We start from the raw sequence: 19,554 nt of genomic DNA, 5'->3' as shown, positions 1-19,554 counted from the left end.
CTGTTATTGCACACCCTTATTATGCATTTTTGGGAAACTGCTGATAGTCAGTGACTTGTACCTTTAGTATACTAATTAAGAAAAACAACAGAAAAAAGAAACACACCATGAAACTATGACAATTAACCAGGAGACCAATTAAATGCTTCAATTAAGACAACTGACTCACCTGCGCGTCGTGATGGGAGAAGAGACAACAACGTCCACAAACGCTCCTCAGAACTTCATTAGCCTGTCAAAAATCTTCCATTCTTCATCAGTTAAAAATATTTCTTAGTTTAGGTCAGTCATAAAAACAATATTGTGAACAATATCCGCAGTTTCTTGGCTTGAAGCAACCCTTTACCCTTTTTACCGTGACTATTTGGTTACCTTTGCAATCTTCAACCAATCACAGAGCTCTGACATATTTTCACCTAGCAACCAGCCAATATATGATGTTGATAGGACGGGATCCAGGAAGTGTTTGTCTTCTTTTCTATATCTGATTTTTCTAATACAGGTGAAACATTTAGATGAACAAAAACATATAAGTAATACCTTTTACAAATAGATTAGATGTAAAATGTATTGTATGGAGGCTTTGTAATGTAATTAAAAAGCTTTATATTTGCTTCTTGTCTTTAACATTGGCACCAACTCTGTGATAAATGTCTAATGGATCCCAAAACATTAAATTCCCAAATTGTATAAATGCAAATCATATAATGATTATGACTATCATTCAAATGTCTTATTAAACTGTGACTGCTTTAACAATGTCTGAACAGCAACATTCAGGAGGTTTAGGATGTTCCTCTCTCGCTCTCACACGTATGCAAGCATGTTGTCTCCGGTCACTTTTAGGGACATGGGTTTGTCTCCAACTGCTCTTAAATCTGAAATTTGTCCCCAAAAGTCGCCTATGGCAGACACATACACACCCACACACACTAAAAAGAGGACAACAGTTGGCAAAATCTCACAATCATAATTTTACTGTTCCATAACATACAACAGAAATTATATAAATATAAATAAATATTGTTATTGTTATAATTGTTATATATTTACCTCAAAAATGGCAAGACAGACATTAAATGATAAGTCACAAGGGTGACATCAATCCACTTTCAGCTCAGTTCACAATACAAGCTGCAGCATGCTTATCAGTTTATTTATCAAAAGAGATAGGTACAGCCAACTTATCTTTACATTTCTCTCCATTTTGGGAAAAACTGAGTTGAAAGTGAAGTGACCTGAGCCCTGGTCTGTATATCCCAACATCAAACAACTGAAAAGACATTGAATGTTTTATGAGCTGCAGTTTCTATGGTTCACTGATGGTCAGCTGATGACAGTGTTGGAAAAAAAAAATCCATAAATTTCCTCTGTCAGTTTGAAACATCAGTTGATATTCCCATGAGCCTCTGTTCATTTATACATTTTGAAATGACTTACATGAACCTTGGGGTAACGGTGGACAAATGTCATGTGATGGTAATGCAACATTCTGCTGAGACATGGAAGGAAAATATCACTCAATTTAACAAGCCTAATTGCTTTAGGATGATTGTAATGATGAAGGTCTCTTGCCAAGCCAGAACGCTAAAGCAAGGGCTTAAGGGATACATACATTTCCTTACATGTGATATCTATGAAGTTAACTAAACATTATGCCACTTAGATAATGATGGACAGGTTGCATCCATTACTGAGGCCAATCCAAAACAGTTTCAAATCTATTATAAACATTACTGACTAAAACTTTATAACTTCAGATTGAAAACATGGATGCAACCGGTTTGATGAAGCAATTAAGCAAATGCTGCAGTTCAGCAAATGGCCACAAGAGGCAGACAATTCTTTAATTGAGTGACATTCTCCTTTAAAACAACACTCTGGTCAGATGTAGGACAGATAAACAAATACATCAAATCAATATACAAGTAAGGTCTGTGCAAATACATAAATTACACAACAATAAACCTTTTGACAAAAACAAATACAGGAAAAAATAAATATAAATAGATAAATAAATAAATATTCTTCTTTTTTGCCATTTCAAACAAGTAAACACAACTCAACTTAAAGGACCATATCAGTGTTTTTACATGTTTATTCATCCCTTTAATGAAACTCTCTCACAATAAAGTGCTTTTAATAGCTGTTTTCCAGCTTTCTCTCCTATCTCATGATCTTCCCTAGCAGATGGAGTTTGCCCAGTTGTCGGGCTGTAATCAAATGATTAAACTTCCAACAGCTGGAGAAGATCATGTGATATGATGATGAAAAATGCGCCAGAACAGCTACTAAATGGACCTTGCAGTGAGCTTGTATTTCTCAACTGCTGTTTTGTTTCCAAGATAAAAAAATAAATTTTGAATGCCAACATGGATAAAAAGTGCCTTGAAGTGCTCAGAACAAATAACCATGACAACTGGGGAAAATGCATCTACAAACAAAGATCATGTGATACAACTGAAAGCTCCTAAATGACTTTTGGTCAAGAATGAATGTTTTACATTACAGCTAGCTAACAGAAACTTTAAAGCCTCCTCAGTTTGAAAATCCATCACAGTGAATATCATGCATACTTTTATTGCTTTCAAAACTAAGTTGAATATAATCTAAAATAATAAAAAAAAGACATACTGTTCCCAATAATGGTTTATCTATCACAAGTCACAACTAGCCATTGCTGTCTGTATGGTAGAAAATACATTAAAAACTCTAGAACACAATAGAAAGTTTTGCATTACATTGATTTCACATGTGCAAAACATTGGAATGGTCCTTTAAATATCACTACTGGAAAGGGCAGTCCCTCAGGATGTGCTTTGAAAACAGTTTCACGCTCGTGTCGGATCTTTTGTCCATAACAGCATCATGTCTTCAGAAGACAAGTAGAAATAATAAGAAGGGGGGGGGGGAAATAAAAGTAGCAGTAAAATTGGATGTGATTGTGAGAGAAAATCTATTATTAAGAAAGAAAGAAAAAGAAATAAAAGACATTTGCATTGTCTGTTGCAGCTGTCTAACCTAAAATGTCAATATTTAACAAAGTTGAATAAATCTAATCTTCACAGTGTGCAATGAGGAAGGAACCAGCTGTGGTTCAGCGTCGGGGCTTCGATCCCAGAAAGGATACCGTCATCTGTATTTATTGGTCCATTTTCCTTGCTGGGCTTTTTTTTTTTTTTTTTTTACATTAAAGGTTAAATATTTACAAGTAAACCATCAAATATATTGTATTGGCACTGATGACAGCCAGTAAACAGTAACTGAAGCATCAATCACAAGATGTTGTATTCATGTCATAAGGGACAGATGTTAGGACCTTTCTGTGTACTTTCATAAATCTACAGATGAAAATTGTTCTTTTAGTTATTTTTTATGGAGGGTTGATTTAATCCGAGAGAGTTCAGCCAATTAATTAAAGTATTTACTGTCTTTCCCATATGATACAAATATGTCTGCTCCTGGTTTAAGGAAGTGTTTCACCGTTTGCTTTGACAAAACAGTTCATTTGGATTTTCATCTTTACCCACAGTCAAATGAGAAGATTGATATCAGTTTCACTTTTGTTCATTCCCGTGTGGAGATAGGTTAGGAAGATGTTAGCTTCTCTCTATCCTCTGAAAAAAAAAGGAACTCAATTAAATAAATTAAAAAACATCTACACGGCTTTCAGACTTTCCTCAGGCACACAAGGCAAACACAAGTAGACACCCCAGTACTTAAAAGGAAACATAAAATACAGTCACAAAACTCTCCAATACAAAACATCAGGTAACAATAGAAAAGCTCTTCTTCATCCTGTTCCACATCCGTTTCCTAAGTATTCACATCCTATTTCTTCCCTCAGATATCAGATTTATTTCCCTCACATTTTCAGAAATAAGCTCATTCACTTACTTTCTTGCCAAGAAGTGAAGATTGATGCTAAGGTAAGCTGACTGGCTGCTGGCTGTAGTTTCCTATTCACTGTCCAACATGAGAGTTCTATAAAACTTCTCATTTAACTCTCAGTAAGAAAGGAAAATAAGTGTATTTCCCAAAATCTCTTTAAACATGTATATATTTCCTCTTGTATCCCTTATCCTCCATCTTTGTAGTTCCGTAGATATCAAAGGACTATAATATACTTACATTTTTTGTGAGATACCCAAAGGTTTTGCAATCAGGTTAATTACAGGAACGTCTGTATATATTTTTTTATTCTGATAGTCCATCTGAAGAAGGCCTATGATTTAAAGCTGGTGCCCTTTCTGGCATTTCTCTGTGGTGAAAATAAATCAATTTTCTCATGAGATTCTGGGTAAGAAAGGCAAAGATGAAAGAAAAATGCACATTGTTTTGGTTCCAAAATAAGAAAACATGCACCTAAATGTGAAAATGAAGACTTTTAGTAAGCATTTGAGTATGATATACCACTTAAAATGTGATTATATGAAATATCTACAGGGCTTAACATTCTAATGCAATCCAATACAAGAGTGCAGAGGTGTTCAATATTTTTTAAGACTTTGTCAGAGAGGTGTTGATTAAATTATTCCTGGTTTAATTGGATTGTTTAATATAACCCATGAGCAGAGTATAAACACTTCCTGAACCATTTGGGGCCTCAGTTGATTCAGAAGACGAGCATTGATTTATACTGAAGTGCATCTGAATGTGTTTGCGGTGTTGAATGTCAGTGTCAGTGTGAGAAGAATCGTACTCTCAAACCTCATGTCCCTCTATCCACGTTTCAATAAGTAAGAAACAGAGCCTCTTTCAGGCTGATGACAACCATGCAGTTTGGAAACTGTACAGGTTACTGAATGGACAGTACACCAAAAACCGGAGATATGAGGATTTCAAGTGAGTGACAGCAGCATTATGATAGTGTTTCTGTTTTCACATGCTCTATGGTCTGCCCCACACACAGAGACACTTAGCAAAAAGAGTTCAGTTACCAACATGAACTCCTAAAGGTAGCTTGTAATGAAATCAAGTGTGTAGCTTTGACTAAACACTCCTTGGCATTAAAAAAAAGGTTCCTAGGAGTAAATGAACGTCTACATGTCACTGACAGAACTCTTTCTCTATATGTCTCTGGTCCACCGGCATCACAAACAGACCGTAGAAAAACAGTAGCTTGTTACATTATAAATACTGGAATAATAAAAATATGAGGGGTGCTTGATTCAGTTTGTCTTGATGGTTACCCTCCTGAGACTGCTGAGGCGTCTGGAATAATAAATCAAGCGCCCCTCAGCTAGCTCAAGAGATTTGAAAATGACTTTCAAACGTATACTGTATGTACACAGTCAAAGCATTGGGACAGCAAGCTAAAGTCGATCTTATTTTTGTTGCTGGTGTCGTTATTGTGGTGATCTGTACTGTAGTTTATTGTACTGTGTAGAGGCCAAAACCCAACCAGAATCAAAAGCTAGGTCTATTCTTTTTTTTCCTGAATACATTATTGGTACTGCAGATGAGCCCTCAGGATGAAAGACTAAAGGCGAGTATCAAGGCAAAAGTCACTTTGTAGCACTTCCAGTCAGATTACGACTTGTAAGACACATGATGATGTATAAAGAAAGATAAACTCATCTTATGTGGAGCTCTTAATCTACAGTATGTCAACTTTTCTTCTTCTTCAACACATTGACAGTACACTCGTTGAACACTGCAGTTTGTGACATGTGAGTTAAAAAATGTTGCTGTGATCTTATGTCAAGGAAGTTTGAGAGAATTAAGACACAGTAGACTTTCTGACTATTGCTTCTTAAAGGATAATGCTTAGTCTCTTACTTTCCCAGTTTAATTTAGCCACATTGTTTTTAATAGCTTTTTATGTGGTGGTAAAACTGACAGTAAGCACACCTGAAATGATGCTACTAACGGCCTCATTGAACAGGAAAACTGTGCATGCAGTACAGGTCACAGTTCAATCAGCGAGTCAGTCTTTAAACTGCAATGGATGTTGACAACAAGAGTTTGGGTAATCATTTTACCGTTCCTCTTCATTTACTCTACCAAATAAGTTGGACTGTTTGTCATTAACTGCATGATTAAGCAATGTGTTCCCAGATCTCAGAAATGAACATGATGGGAATACTGCTATTTATATTGAACATAGTGGGAACACTGTTGTTTATATTGAGAGGAATGATGGTCAAAGCAAGTAAGACTCAAGTTGTAATAAGCTTATTTATCCCCGTATTCTGCAATATTCCTGCTGACTCACTGACTTACTGTAGCTACATATCAGTTGTCCTCTTCTTCATATTATCTGGAAATATCACTGCTGGAAGAAATGCCTTGCTGTGACTAACATCTGAAACCTCTATTGGGAGAATTCTCACTCTGAATTTAAACTTCAGACTGAGGTTGAAATATAATGTTTTAACACTGCTTTAAAAGCACTGTGAAAGACAGTACTTCACAGGATTTATGGGTAATGAAGTCCTTCAAACTTTTTTAAAATTACACTATTTCTAACAACTTGAATGGCTATCGTAGCTTTAGAGCTCATACAGAATGAATGTATTTCAGAACTGTAGATGATAAAATATATAGTGGAATGATGAGGCCATGCCATATACTATATACACTTTCATTATGACGCACTGACAAATCAAGATTCGTACAATGCTCACCATCTATGATAGCCCTAAGGTTGCAATCACATTAAAGTCCCAGTTCTGCACATGACTGTTGGGAGTGTGGTGATTAGAAATGCACGTTTGAAATATAAGTCACCCAAATTGCTTTCAAAACCTGCAGTTTGATCGCTGTCCAACTTTAGCTCTCTGTCCCATTACTTGATTTTTTGACAGAATTGGGGTATTTTTTGCCAGTCAGAAAGAGAAGTACTGAGCATACAGCTCCTCTTCTTTTTCTACATATTCTCTGCTTTGTCGTGTCTCCGTCCCCCTCGGGTCTGACGGTGTTCTGGTGTTTGCCTCAGGAAGGCTGAGAGGGAAGAAAAACAAAGCATCTGTTAAAATGACTGTGAGGAAAACACACATAGATGCTGTAGCACACATGTACAGACATACAGACACTATGTACAATCAGATACACAAAAGAAGATAACAAAGAAGTTGTATATCGTGATTGTGGGTATTACCAGTGTCAGAGTGTAATCAGGGAAACAGACTGTGCTCAAGGCAGTACATGCCAAACAAGCGTTACAGGACAGAGACATATACACATATATTTGTTGTTTTCAGGGGGTTCTACATGCTGGATCCCCTGAGACTGCCTGCACTTTGCTAAAAGATGGTGAATTGTGAGGGTATATGTGAAGATATGTGTGGGTGGTTGGATATAACAAGATTACTGTAATTTAAATATAAAGTGTCATCCAGTGTAGCACTGAAAAAACAGCATACTAATATATACATTTGCACAAACATAAAAATAAGTAACATTATTAATAAATAATGCAAGATGTGCTCTGCTTTAAAGATTGGGACTGACAAAAACAGATAGAAAACTTGAACCTTAATTAAAAATAACACCGAAAACTGAACGAAAAAGCAACTAACAAAGTGTTTCTCCTCTTAAAATCAATATTTCTTAACAAACACTCAGATTTTAAATAATTCCTTCATTCAGCTGGTTTGCAGCTTGCGCCATCCAGCGGCGTGACTGCCAGTGTTTTCATAATCAGCCAGCCTACTTGCAGCCAGCAGAACTTCTTTATCTCCTCGTATACTGTGTGTTCACTGCCCTTTTTTTTTGGCTGGGAGTATAAAAGCACAACACTGTTATCTCACAAGTTTCACATTTTCAACTTGCACTTTTGAGTTGCTGAATTGCTTTTAAATCAGTAATTTCTTTTCGTTACTTCACTCGAGTCCCATTGAGACTGATTTGTGAGTGCAATGTTTCAGGGTTGACTTCTTTTATAAGCAACAAAAAGCAGATAGAGATGACAGTGAGCACTTGCTGTATGTTTCAAAGAAAATTTTGTCTGTGGTATTACTATGATTGGAAAATGGGAAATGTGATGGTGAGGCATAATGAATCAAAAATGGATTATATCCTCATTATTTTTCTCTGTTGACCCAGGACTAATGTCTAGACTGCAGCGTTGTGTGAAATGAATAGATCAATGCGGTATACAATACTGGCTACAGCCTGCATTCAAATTCCTTTAAATCATCTACTGTACAACAACTAGAATATCGTTTTGTCTTCCACTAAAACAGCTACAAGTTAGAGTTGAACTTGAAGCTTTTCCCCAGAGTGCTAACAATGTGTGGGTGCATCCAAGTAAACATCACACACACACACACACACACATACACACGGCTCTATTTCAAACCCATTTTCTAAGCTCAGTGTGTCTAAACACTTCCAATTGCATTTGCATCTCACAACTAAACCCAACTCAAGTAAAACTGGTGTTAAAGTCTTATTTGATTTGGTTGAGTTAATTATGCAAAGTTTGCGACTTGAAGCCTGGCTTAAGTCCAAGTCATGCAACTGATAAAGAAGAGTCAAAGTTGGCTCTTACTGTACTCTACAGGGATATAAGAACGCTTGCTGTGCCTTTTGAAACGCAAAGGTAACCACCCTTACTAAAATCTAATAGTCTTCGTACATCAAAGCATGGTCGCATTTATTAGCAGCTCTGGGAAAAAGGCTCCAGCAGGGGGCGTTGGATCACTTTTTTCAGTCACAAAAAAGACAGACTACCACTACTAGACTTGTCCCTTCTAGTTAAGCAGATGTTGTGCTTCTTTTCTCTCTACATATTAATCAGACTTGTGTCATTCATGTTGGAGCTGAAATTATGTTATGCTTCAGTGTTTCATTCCCATGCAATACAGCATCAGTTCCCAAGACCAAATGGGAAGTTTTATGTGCCATCAAAGATTAAAAAAAATAATTATTGAAGAGATACATTTTACAGTAGAAGCTATGTTTTGGTAATATATGCAACCCACTGTAAAGAGTATCTTCTTCAGGTGGTGGCAGGTGTTCATGATTGGTTTTCATAGCAGTGTTGTAAAGTAAAACTCTCCACTGAAACCCATGGAGACAGTTTTGGTTAATGATAAAGATGCTTATTGTAGAGTGAGTCTGGTTTTTACAGTGGCTCCAGTGATTACGTAGACAACATGATAAATTGGATGTAGTTGTAAAATCTATGCAAAATGGAATTAAGACCTCAGGACAAGTATACACACAAGTTGAGGACATTAAAGCTACAATATTTAAGGTTTTCATGAAAAAGGTCAATACCTGCCTTTAAAAAGCCCTCCTTCAGGTTTGGGGGAGACGGGTGAGGAAAGACGGGAGGAAAAGCAAAAAGTGAGGTGAGAGATAAAGACAGTGAGGGCAGCAAACATGGCTGGGGTCAAGTTTACTCCTTTGAATTATGTGAAGTGTAAGTGGACTGAAGGCAGCAGTCACATTAGTTCTCACCTCCTAAAGCTTTGTAGGCCCTGATGCTGCACCTGAGGTTCCTGGGGATGACGAGCATGAGGAAGAGCAAGGCTCGGCAAGGCATGATGTGGAGGATGAGGAGAAGAAGGAAGAGGAGGAGGAGGAGGATGGTGAGGAAGAGGAAGAGGAGAAGGAAGAGGGCTGAACAGTGGTAGGGATTTCTTAAGCCGGGGGAGGGACCTCTGGAGGGGGGAGTGAGGAGGCACAAAGCGGCCTCCTGGTCCTACCTCCTCCACCTCCCGTCCCTCCTCTTCCTCTCCTTCATGACTCGTGGTGGGAGGGCTGACGAATCGGAGAGCTGACTGGCTAGGAAAGCTGGAGAAGCGGTGACCTGATTGGCTGCCTGTTTTTAACTAGGGACAAACATAGAAAGGCAGGGTTGGGGGAGGATGATTCTGTATTACAGGAATGCACTTTGTTTTTAGCAAATTCTCTCTTCATCAACTGTGTATTGAAATATTTAACAGATGTTACCAATGGAAACCATAATAAATAGCAAAACGGGGCAATTGGATTATAAAACTGCACTTCATCATTAAGAGTTGATGGTAAAAATAACAACTCTGTCTGATGAAGAACACTTTTATATACAAACAAATGATCTGAGGATCAATTGTACTTTTAAAGTCACTCAGACTGACACCCTACACACCATCATTTTAGCTTGAAATATTGTGACTTGTCCTAAAGTGACCCAGAATATACAAAAATGGTAATATTTTGTAAATCTTTGGAAGCTGATACTCTCAAAAACTCTCAATAATACCATCCCCATTCAAATACATTTATTTGATTAAATACACTCTCTTTGTTCCCTGAAAGCTTCATTAAGGATTTATTTGAATGCCTAATAATGCTGTTATTAATGAAAACATAGATTTGTGTTTCAGAAGGTAAGTATTAAGACTAATCATGAGGGGATAATGTGAGGAGTCAGAATATAAACACTGTGTAAGGATCGCATAGATGTCTTCCTGTTGATATTGAACCATTTCGAGGCAAAAGATTGAGTGATTTTGCAATTCTATTTAGCAGAACTGCACAGAGTGTATGCACAGTTCATGTATATTTGGCTGCAGTTGCACAATGCGTTCAAAAATTACAGGAATTGATGACGAATGCAGATGAATTCTGTAGAAGGATGTTGCAAAAAAATACTGAATAGTGGAAAAATAAAAAAGTGCAGAAATTGGCCTAAAACTACTTCTAATTGTCCCCAGAGTGGATCTCTAAGAGGAGGGGTTTCTTTTGCTGTCTGCCACTGTTTCTTCAGTGGATTCACCAAAGTAAGACATTTTTTTATCCTACATGTAGCGGGCTTCTAAGTGAGAGAATCATGAACTCAAATGTAATCAAGACAACCCACAGTGAGCAATACAGACATGAAGAGGAGGAGGAGAAGGAGGAGGGGACCATGCTCAAATCAAGCATTATTGTTTCTGAATGACTCCAGGCTTGAAACACTACGTATGACAGATGTGTACACAGAAGAATGAGGATGATGAGCAGCTTTGTATACAGAGATCAGTCTTTGTGACATTGATGTGAAAGAGTGTGTAATGATCTCACACGCAGCAGATTTTTTAGGAAGAATGGGATGATTTTGTGCTTTGTACTGTAGATCCATGAAATATAACATTCTAAATAATATAAAAACAACTTTGAACTGTTCTGGTTCCTCTGTTATAGATCAATTTCAATACAATACAGACAAATATACAGTGTAGATAAAGCTATATGCCAGCTACCCCAATAACAATTACTTCTTTTGGCCACTGTGTAGAAAGGTGGATATCTGTGCCAAACCACAGGCACTGTATATGTATGTGTGTGTGTGTGTGTGTGTGTGTGTGTGTGCGTGTGTGTGTTTGGTGCTTCAGAGAGTACCAATGAGGTTGTGTCACGATTTTCTTCGACATAAAATGGATTGATTAGAGGTAGATTCTTTTTTTAAAAATTAAAACATCCTTTGTGGGTTTAGTCTTACCTGCATGACACAACATTTGGCAACATGTGTGTGGCCTGTCATAGGCTACTTTCGGGGACAAATTTCAGACTTAAGACCAGTTAACTGGGGACGGTTTGTCCAAGTGGGGATAAAAGCTACAGTATGTCCTCAATTAGAAAAAAAATGATTTTTGGGTCAGTGGATATAGTTAGGGTAAGGATAAGTATCCAGGAAATGAATGTAAGCCTATATATGTCCCCAAAAATGTCCTATGACACTGTGTGTGTATGTGTGTGTGTGGTTAGACATCATTTGACCTTAAAACTTTTATATGGAGTGAGTTTTTTAACAACAGAAGTGTGTGATGCAACCAATCCTGTGCATGCTGTGAGCTAGAAGTGTGGTGTTTGGGACAGAGTCAAATTATAACACTCAGTCACACGCACAACAAACCCAAGGGGATGTACTGTGGTAACTATGACATAGAGAACACACAGTTTTCTCATGGATCTTGTGATTTCACTTGTCTGAGGGTTGGAGGGCACTCAATTCAAAGATTACCTCACAAACACCCAAAGGACCCTAAACATCCATCCCACTCACACTCACCTCACAGGGATCAGCACTCACCTTAATAAGGGGGTTGATGACACCTACATTGGCACTGGAATTGAAGACCTTGCTGAAGCCCGTCTCTCTGTTGACCAACTCTAACTGGTAGAACTTCTTGTCATCCTATAAAAAAAAGGACAAGATGTTGAGTCTCAAACCCTAACCCTGTGCATGCTTCAAATATGGCTGCAAATTGTTTTACAGTGTGAAAAAGAATCACAACATCCAAACAAACTACTTAAGGCACTCTTGCAGCTTAATCCAGTTATCTGCTATGAGTTATGTCATGAGGCCAGTGAGTGAGTGAGGAGCAGGAAGCAGTCACTCTTGGATGAGAGCACTTTATGTAATCATGTCACCTGGAAAGATGTTTATTTCTGTGGACTACAAAGTGCGAGGTTGATATTTTATGCAGTTAGTAGTTTAATGGATGTAAGTGTTTATAAGTGAAACTGTGCTGTTGCAATATAATTAAAAAGAAAATGTCATCTTGCTGACTGTTTTAAAGGTTTTTTTTTTTGTTGTCCCATATGCAAATGAGTGTGTGCCAGAGCCGGGGGATGATTGGTTGATTGCAGGATTGGCTGCTACGCACTGAGGAGGACTGGTTTCCGGGCTGGCTGTGAATTGGCTCTCCCTGTGTTTTAGTCCCAAACTCCTCTGTTTCTATAATGACTAAAGGAAAGTTAATGCCATGACCAAACTTGACTCGTTTCCTCTCCTTTGTTACCAAGCTGGACCTGTTAAAATGTTACTGGCAAGTTCCTTTGACATCATTTCTGCGTTCGTTACACCTGACAATTTCCTCCAATATACACAGTCATGCCATTTAGGTTGCGTAATGCTCCTGCCACATGCCAGTGTCTCATGCATACTGTTTTAGCTGGAGTGGAAAATTGTGAGGCATATCTGGATGATGTGGTTGCCTATTCCTCCACTTGGTCCGAGCATCTTAACACCCTGCCAATCGTTGTCTCCGAAGGGCCTCCCTCACCTTGAACCTCGCAAAATGTAAATTTGGTAAGGGGACGGTTATCTATCTGTGTAAAGAGGTGGGACAAGGCCGGGTTCTCCTGCAGGGAATCACTGACTCCCTGGTTCCACAGTCCAAAAAAGCCCTGCGCCCTAGGTATGTGTGGGTGTTCTCCTAGTTGTTATTCTGAGACAGCGATATCAGGACTCTCTGACAGTGAAGATATGTCCCTCTCTCGGTGAAAAGGACACAGTGGTAACAAAACAAAGGTTGCAAGATGACTGCAAAATCACAATCAAAACTAGAATCTAAATAAAATATTAACACAATCTTACATCTTCTCTACTCACCACCAGCTTCTTGACCAGGGCCTCTCTTTCGGTGACCATCTCTCTAAGCTCTGCTATGATCTGCAGGTCTTCTGGTCGGCTTTCTCTGTTCCTTAACTTCTCTTCTGTCCCCTCCAACCTGGACACATAGACGTTACACATGAAGGAGCAAGCAAAGTAGAACGAATACAAAATTACAAAGTGTCTTATGAAGGAGAAAGAAATGCTTCTGCCAGCAAAAGCAGAGAAACTATAAGAGGCTCTAAGAAAACCCCAAAGGAGCAACATAAGTAACTTAGAGACACATTTCTTTGACTTACAGTATTTGTAAAGCAGAAATCTTGTCTTTGAGCACCTCCTGGGCTTTGTTGAAGTCAGCCAGCATGATTTGCGTTTCTCTATGATGGGCCATACTTAGCTCCCCCATGTCTCTTTCACGTCTCTTTGCCAAGTCTTGTTCATGGGCCCTGCAGCAGAGATAGACAAAACTCATTAATAAATCCAAAGATAAAATAACCTAACATGTAGCATGTGCTGAATGAATTTTTCTTAACTGTAGTGAGTATCAATTTTAAGTATTATTAGCAGAAATTACAGCAGGAATATAACTAGTAGTAAGCATGGCGGTGGAATATCGACCAGACTCAACCCACAGAGAGTAATCACTTTTAGTGCATAAAAAGCTCATCATGAATATTGCTCACACACACACACACACACACACACACACACACACACACACACACACACACACACACACACACACACACACACACACACACACACACACACACACACACACACTTCATTTCCTGGTTTGGAGGCATGAGATTGTGCAGCTGCAATCTGAACTCAGCTGGGGCCCAAAGAGCAGAACTGATGTACTGTAGAGAACATCAGGTCCCTTGTAATGTTTAAAAAGAAATGGTATCCATGGCTACTGTGTTAAAAACGGAGTCTTAAATTATCTGTCTGCAATCTAAGTGGAAGGAAGTAATAGAAAATGTGATGCATCCAAGTTCCCTTTAGGAAAAGACTGTTGATATTTGCAGATAAGCAGGACCACAATCACAACAAACACAGTTAAGAGCACAAGATGCTAGAGTTTGCATGATGAGCTCATAAATATTAGTATTGCACAAGTGACAGCAATAAATGGGTTTTTTGTGTTTATCTTTAAGTGACTGTGTTCCCCACTCGTTTCAATATAAAGTATTTGTCAGCCTTTATGAGAACTTTCCCAGGCATTTTGCTGCATACACACCATCAAAAAACAGGGCATTAAAGGGGCACTCCACTAATTTTACATATCTAGGTCAGTTTGTGTCATGGGAAGCACTTGTCAGCCTGTGAAAACTGTTGTGTTCTGTGGCTCTCAAGGAGGTTTTTAAATTGAGGAAATAACCCTGATACTCTTATCTCAGTTCAGGCTTGTAGACAACAATAATGGTCTGCGTTGGAGGTGTGGAGTTTGTGATGCGTGGGTGTTTACCTTTACAGAAACAATCTATCCTGACCACTGCTGCTTTGATTTTGACACTCTTTTTGAAAAAATGTTTATTGCAAGTGCATTGTGCATCAAATGACTACTCTCAAGATGACTCGTCTGTACTTACTGTAATTTGGTGTAAATCATGTGAATTAAAGGTCACAAAGTTGTTTGGGAACTGTACAGAAACTAAGTCTTGGCACAAATTAGTTTCAATGCATGAAAATTGCTGCATTTAATCATAAGCTGTTCAGATAGTTATTCCCATTTAACATGAGTGCAGGATTAGTCGTCTGCAAACTGGGTCAGTTACTGTTGAGTCATGGTTTAATTTTGCATCCCCTAATGATATCAAGAAGATAAAACAATACATGTTTCACATATAATATATAGCATATTCTCACATCCACTTTAGAAAGTAGAGGGTATTGGTATTTGAGGATATTGAGTACTACCTTATCTGATGGTTAGCTTCACTGCGCACCCGCAGCACCTCTTTGCCCTTCAACTCCAGCTCTCTGGTCAGAGTGTCAATGGTCTCGTTCAGAGAGTGGATCTCATGGTCCAGATCGGTGATGCGGTTGCTACGGGAACACACTTCTGCCTCCAGGTCGGAGATACGGACCAGTAGCTCTTGTTCCTGGATGATTTACGCATTAACAGAGAAAAACACAACAGAGAATAATAAGTTGTTAGTTAGAAGTTACTGTTACTGTTACTGTTGGAGGACTGAAAATGTAAGTTCATCACAAATGCACACAAATGAGAATAAATAAGAAAAAGGTAAACAAAAAGAAGTTGGAGAACAGTCATCACAGTTACCTGCTGGTGGCTGTGCTCCATCGCTTTCTCTAGCTCCCGTTTGACGGTAGTGTTGTCTTTAACGTGGATCTGCTTTAGATGTTCTATAGCTGTAGCATGGAGGTGGTTCAGCTCTGCACGGAGGGAGGCTGCCAGACAGAGACAGTGGCATTAAAGTGAGGGAATATCAGTAAGTAAGAGCATCACCTGAGGGTAGAAACATCATCATAAAAACCAAATGTGTACAAGTGTTATCATGGTATCATATATCAGAAAACTATTGTTATTGCATAATATGTATTTCAGCTCATCTAGCTCAATAGCCAGGTGTCAGGAGGATTCCCTCTGATCTCAGGTTGGGATCCTCTTTGTTCTTAGCAAATCCTTCCCCACCAAGAGTAGGGCTTTGGTATTTTGCGGTTATCTCAGTCCCCTTTGAAACGACTTCATTTTAACTGATAAAATCTCTGTCTCAAGATCAGCTTAATATCAGACTGCTCATGTAAGATACTTCAACAAAAAAGTTTTTGTCTGTTCACAGATCACAGAGGATTATCAGTGAAACTAAACACAAGAATCTTTTTTTAAAATTTGACCCCGTTTAACACAGATAACCTTTATATCTTGTAAAAGAGAGGGAGGAAGCCTTGTGGGAGCTGCTTATTGCTTATTAGTTAATTGCCTGGATTTGAGATGTGAATAAGCTTCTTTTTTTAATGCAATCTGCTGATTTACCACCATTTACCAGTTGTGTTTATTTCCATTTTAACAGTGTGGAGATGGAGAATAGGGATGAAACAGGAGCCTAGTAGCGACTACATCTCTACAGACATAAACATCAGCTCAGCAGGTAGAAAATTCATCACAGTGGGTATAAACATCTTCACTGTGGAAAGTCATTGCTGCTGTATAAAACCGTGCCACAGGGAGAGAGAGGTTGTTATCTTGGATAGACACCAGGAAACAAAGACCAAGGCAGGTGTTATGTGTGTTTATTATTATTTACCCAGCTTCGCTTTCCCCTCGTCCTCCAGTTCAAATCTCAGCGTCTGCAGCTCCTGGTCTGACTGCTGTCTCAAGATATCGAAGGTCCTCCTGTGGGCCTCTTTCAAGGCGTGAACCTCCTCCCTCTGCTCCTGTTTAAGACGCTCCTCCAGGGCCTGGGAGAGGACAGAGGAGGACAAGATAAGGACAGTTATGCAATGTGAAAAAATGCTATTAAAAAAAAACAAAAAACACAGTGATGCAGTGAGTAGTTTAAAAACATCCTTGGCATGTGAATTTGAGGATGCTCTGATTGAGAAAAGCATTGCATTTATCAGAAAATCAACAATTCAGATGTATGGTGGATATTTAATGGTGAAATGTTGGAGAAAAAACTTCTTTCACTCTTGTAGGATAATTGGCTTACTAGTCAAATTAGCAAAATTCTGGGTTCATCAGCAAAGCCGTTCCTAATTTTGGGGTATTTCATGATCTATTGAACATTCTGATTTCCATAAAGGTATTTTATGTGATGTATGACTTCAATCAGCAGTAAATGAAACAACATCTCCTCACAGACACAGTATCATTGTGTTCAGTGAGGCAGTAAAAATCTTATTCATGACTCCACTTTTGCATCAAATGTTTCTGCCTGCAATGTAATTATAAGAGAGCTTCAACCATAAACTCTCCAATAAGCCATTACCATCCTGGCTCATTTTCAATATCATTTAACAGAGAAATGAGGGGAATGAAAGTAGATGAACTTAATGAATTGTTTAACAATGCTGGGACTTTCTCAGCTGATTTGATTGCTTTATGAATCTTTTACCTGCAATTAACTCGGCAGCAGGAATAAGGATCATTTGAGTCCTCCCTGCTTTGTTTGTTCATCGCTTAGGAAGTCTCAACTAATACTGTGGTTTATTACTCTTCTATACACACACACAAAGAAATAATTTGTGTGCTATAGAATAAATTGATTTCGAAAAGAAAAAAGAACTCTCCAAATTGCAAAAGTGACGACGGCACTCTCCAAACTGTGGGCTATAATTTCCTCTCAGGAGGGAATTACTTCAGCTAATGTTGTGCATTAGAGAATCCCCAGACAACAAATCAGGTTACATGACAGAGAAAATCCTCCATTTATCAGAGCTCATAATGAGGTTCCCATCCTCCACCAGAAACAACATTTTTACAACTTTTGCTCAGTACAGTGCATTGTAGTAGACTGCTAGAGAGAAGAAAGAAGTTAATATGAACACAGTGTGATGATCCTCCCTGTCCTCTATCTGCAGGATCCTGGTAGGAAGAGTTGGGTCATCAGGGAGAGTCAGCTGGTGCCTGCTCTCCTCTGGCTTCCACCAGGTTTGGTTTTGTTTGTTTAGTTTCATTTATCTTTTAGTTACAACTTGTGTGGGATCTCCCTCCTTTTGTCCAGCCGTGAGCCGGATTGTAACAACAGCCAAAACAGAGATATCTACACCACTGTACTGAAAAAACACAAACAATCGTTTGTATTGTATAGTGCAGCCTTAACACTAGTGTACACACAGTAAACATGACAAATCCCAAACCCTGCATGTAGGTATGATTGATGTGTGTGTGTGTGTGTGTGTGTGTGTGTGTGTGTGTGTGTGTGTGTGTGTGTGTGTGTGTGTGTGTGTGTGTGTGTACTCTACCCTGATCTGGTGTTGTCTGGCCTCCTCCATGGTGCTCAGGGCGCAGCAGTGTGCCTCCTGTAATCGATGCTCTCTCCTCTGATGTTCTCTCTGCATCTCTGGAAACACACACACACACACACACACACACACACACACACACACACACACACACACGAAACAGACAGCTCTGTAAAGATACACACTGTGAAACATCGCCACGTCTTCAAAAGCTCACCAGTTTCCATTCTGTTTGACAAGACACGAGACATGACAGTCTGCTCCACTCACACTGTGACATGAAACATACTGAGAACAATGACAGAAGAGAACTTGACTAGACAACTTTGATGCACGGCGTAACATTGTATTTCATGTTTCTTTCATTTTTGTTATGTATCTGTATTTTTGACTGGTATAGTGCACTTGAAATATGGTGGGCGCATGTCATCTAACACCTAAAACACAAGTGTGGCATTATTGTTTCATACCATCCCTACAGTATGTTTTTCCATCAATCACACGCACCTCTCATTGAGTACATGGAGCCGCATGTGGGTATGTCAATAAAAGTAGTCCTTCAGAATAAAAGTGTGAACTATAGCTGCCAAATTCATCCAAAATTGACCCAGAATCTGAAGGTGAACTGATGGCTAAATGTATTATTGTGTTTCTACATATTTAACAGTGTTTGAAGCTCTGTGACTAGATGCTTGTCCATTTGACTTTTTCCCAAAGAACCAGTTACTTTCTAACACAGTTGGCCATCTTTGGCTCTGTTTATTCAGACCCAAGTCACACAAATGCTCCAACTGTCAAGTCTGGTTCCTAGTAACAACCTCTTCCACTTACCAAATCCCTAAGCATGTTGACATAAGTGAGTCAACAGATTGGCTGCGATTTGGAGAGTGGAGTTAAAAGCTGCTGTTTCCTCTATCTCAGTGTGATACAGGCAGATGTCAACTTACCTTTCAGCTGTTGGCTCAGCAGCTCCCTCTCCTGGTTGAACTGAGACTGCAGCTGCTGGAGAGCTGACTGCGACTGAGACAACTGCAGCTCCAGAGACTGTTTCAATAATGAGATCTGGACAAAGAGGAGAAAAAAGGAAAAGAAAGGACAGGGGCAGATATCATTATTGGCGTTGCTGTTAAGAAATAGACATATAAGTAAGGTGCAATGGTCTATACAGTATATTCCTGCCTGAGTTATTTTTATCCTTGGTGGGGACAAAAACGTAATGTATGTATTCTGCTTCACACAAAACTATATGAAATGAAAAATAGGCTATTAAGAATAAAGTGTGGCAGTGTGAGAATCTATAGTGC

General features: G+C 38.8%; 1 protein-coding gene across 1 annotated transcript in view; it reads right to left on the bottom strand.

Annotated features, from left to right (window-relative positions):
* Positions 1-6,830: 6,830 nt before the first annotated feature.
* The window catches only part of fam184aa (family with sequence similarity 184 member Aa), a 44,917-nt gene continuing 32,193 nt past the window's right edge, over positions 6,831-19,554 (bottom strand). The window contains exons 15-24 of the mRNA XM_053314449.1: positions 19,198-19,312; positions 18,251-18,348; positions 16,591-16,744; positions 15,606-15,733; positions 15,239-15,423; positions 13,615-13,761; positions 13,316-13,433; positions 12,011-12,115; positions 9,412-9,785; positions 6,831-6,945 (exon numbers count right to left, since the gene is read on the bottom strand). Of these exons, the coding sequence (XP_053170424.1) occupies positions 6,831-6,945; positions 9,412-9,785; positions 12,011-12,115; positions 13,316-13,433; positions 13,615-13,761; positions 15,239-15,423; positions 15,606-15,733; positions 16,591-16,744; positions 18,251-18,348; positions 19,198-19,312 (1,539 nt within the window). The remainder of the gene's footprint in view (positions 6,946-9,411; positions 9,786-12,010; positions 12,116-13,315; positions 13,434-13,614; positions 13,762-15,238; positions 15,424-15,605; positions 15,734-16,590; positions 16,745-18,250; positions 18,349-19,197; positions 19,313-19,554) is intronic.

This window comes from Scomber japonicus, chromosome 24, assembly GCF_027409825.1.
Source record: "Scomber japonicus isolate fScoJap1 chromosome 24, fScoJap1.pri, whole genome shotgun sequence".
In the NCBI taxonomy this organism is placed as follows: Eukaryota; Metazoa; Chordata; class Actinopteri; order Scombriformes; family Scombridae; genus Scomber; species Scomber japonicus.
The sequence above is the reverse complement of the archived record's forward strand: the minus strand, read 5'-3'. Positions and strand labels throughout refer to the sequence as shown.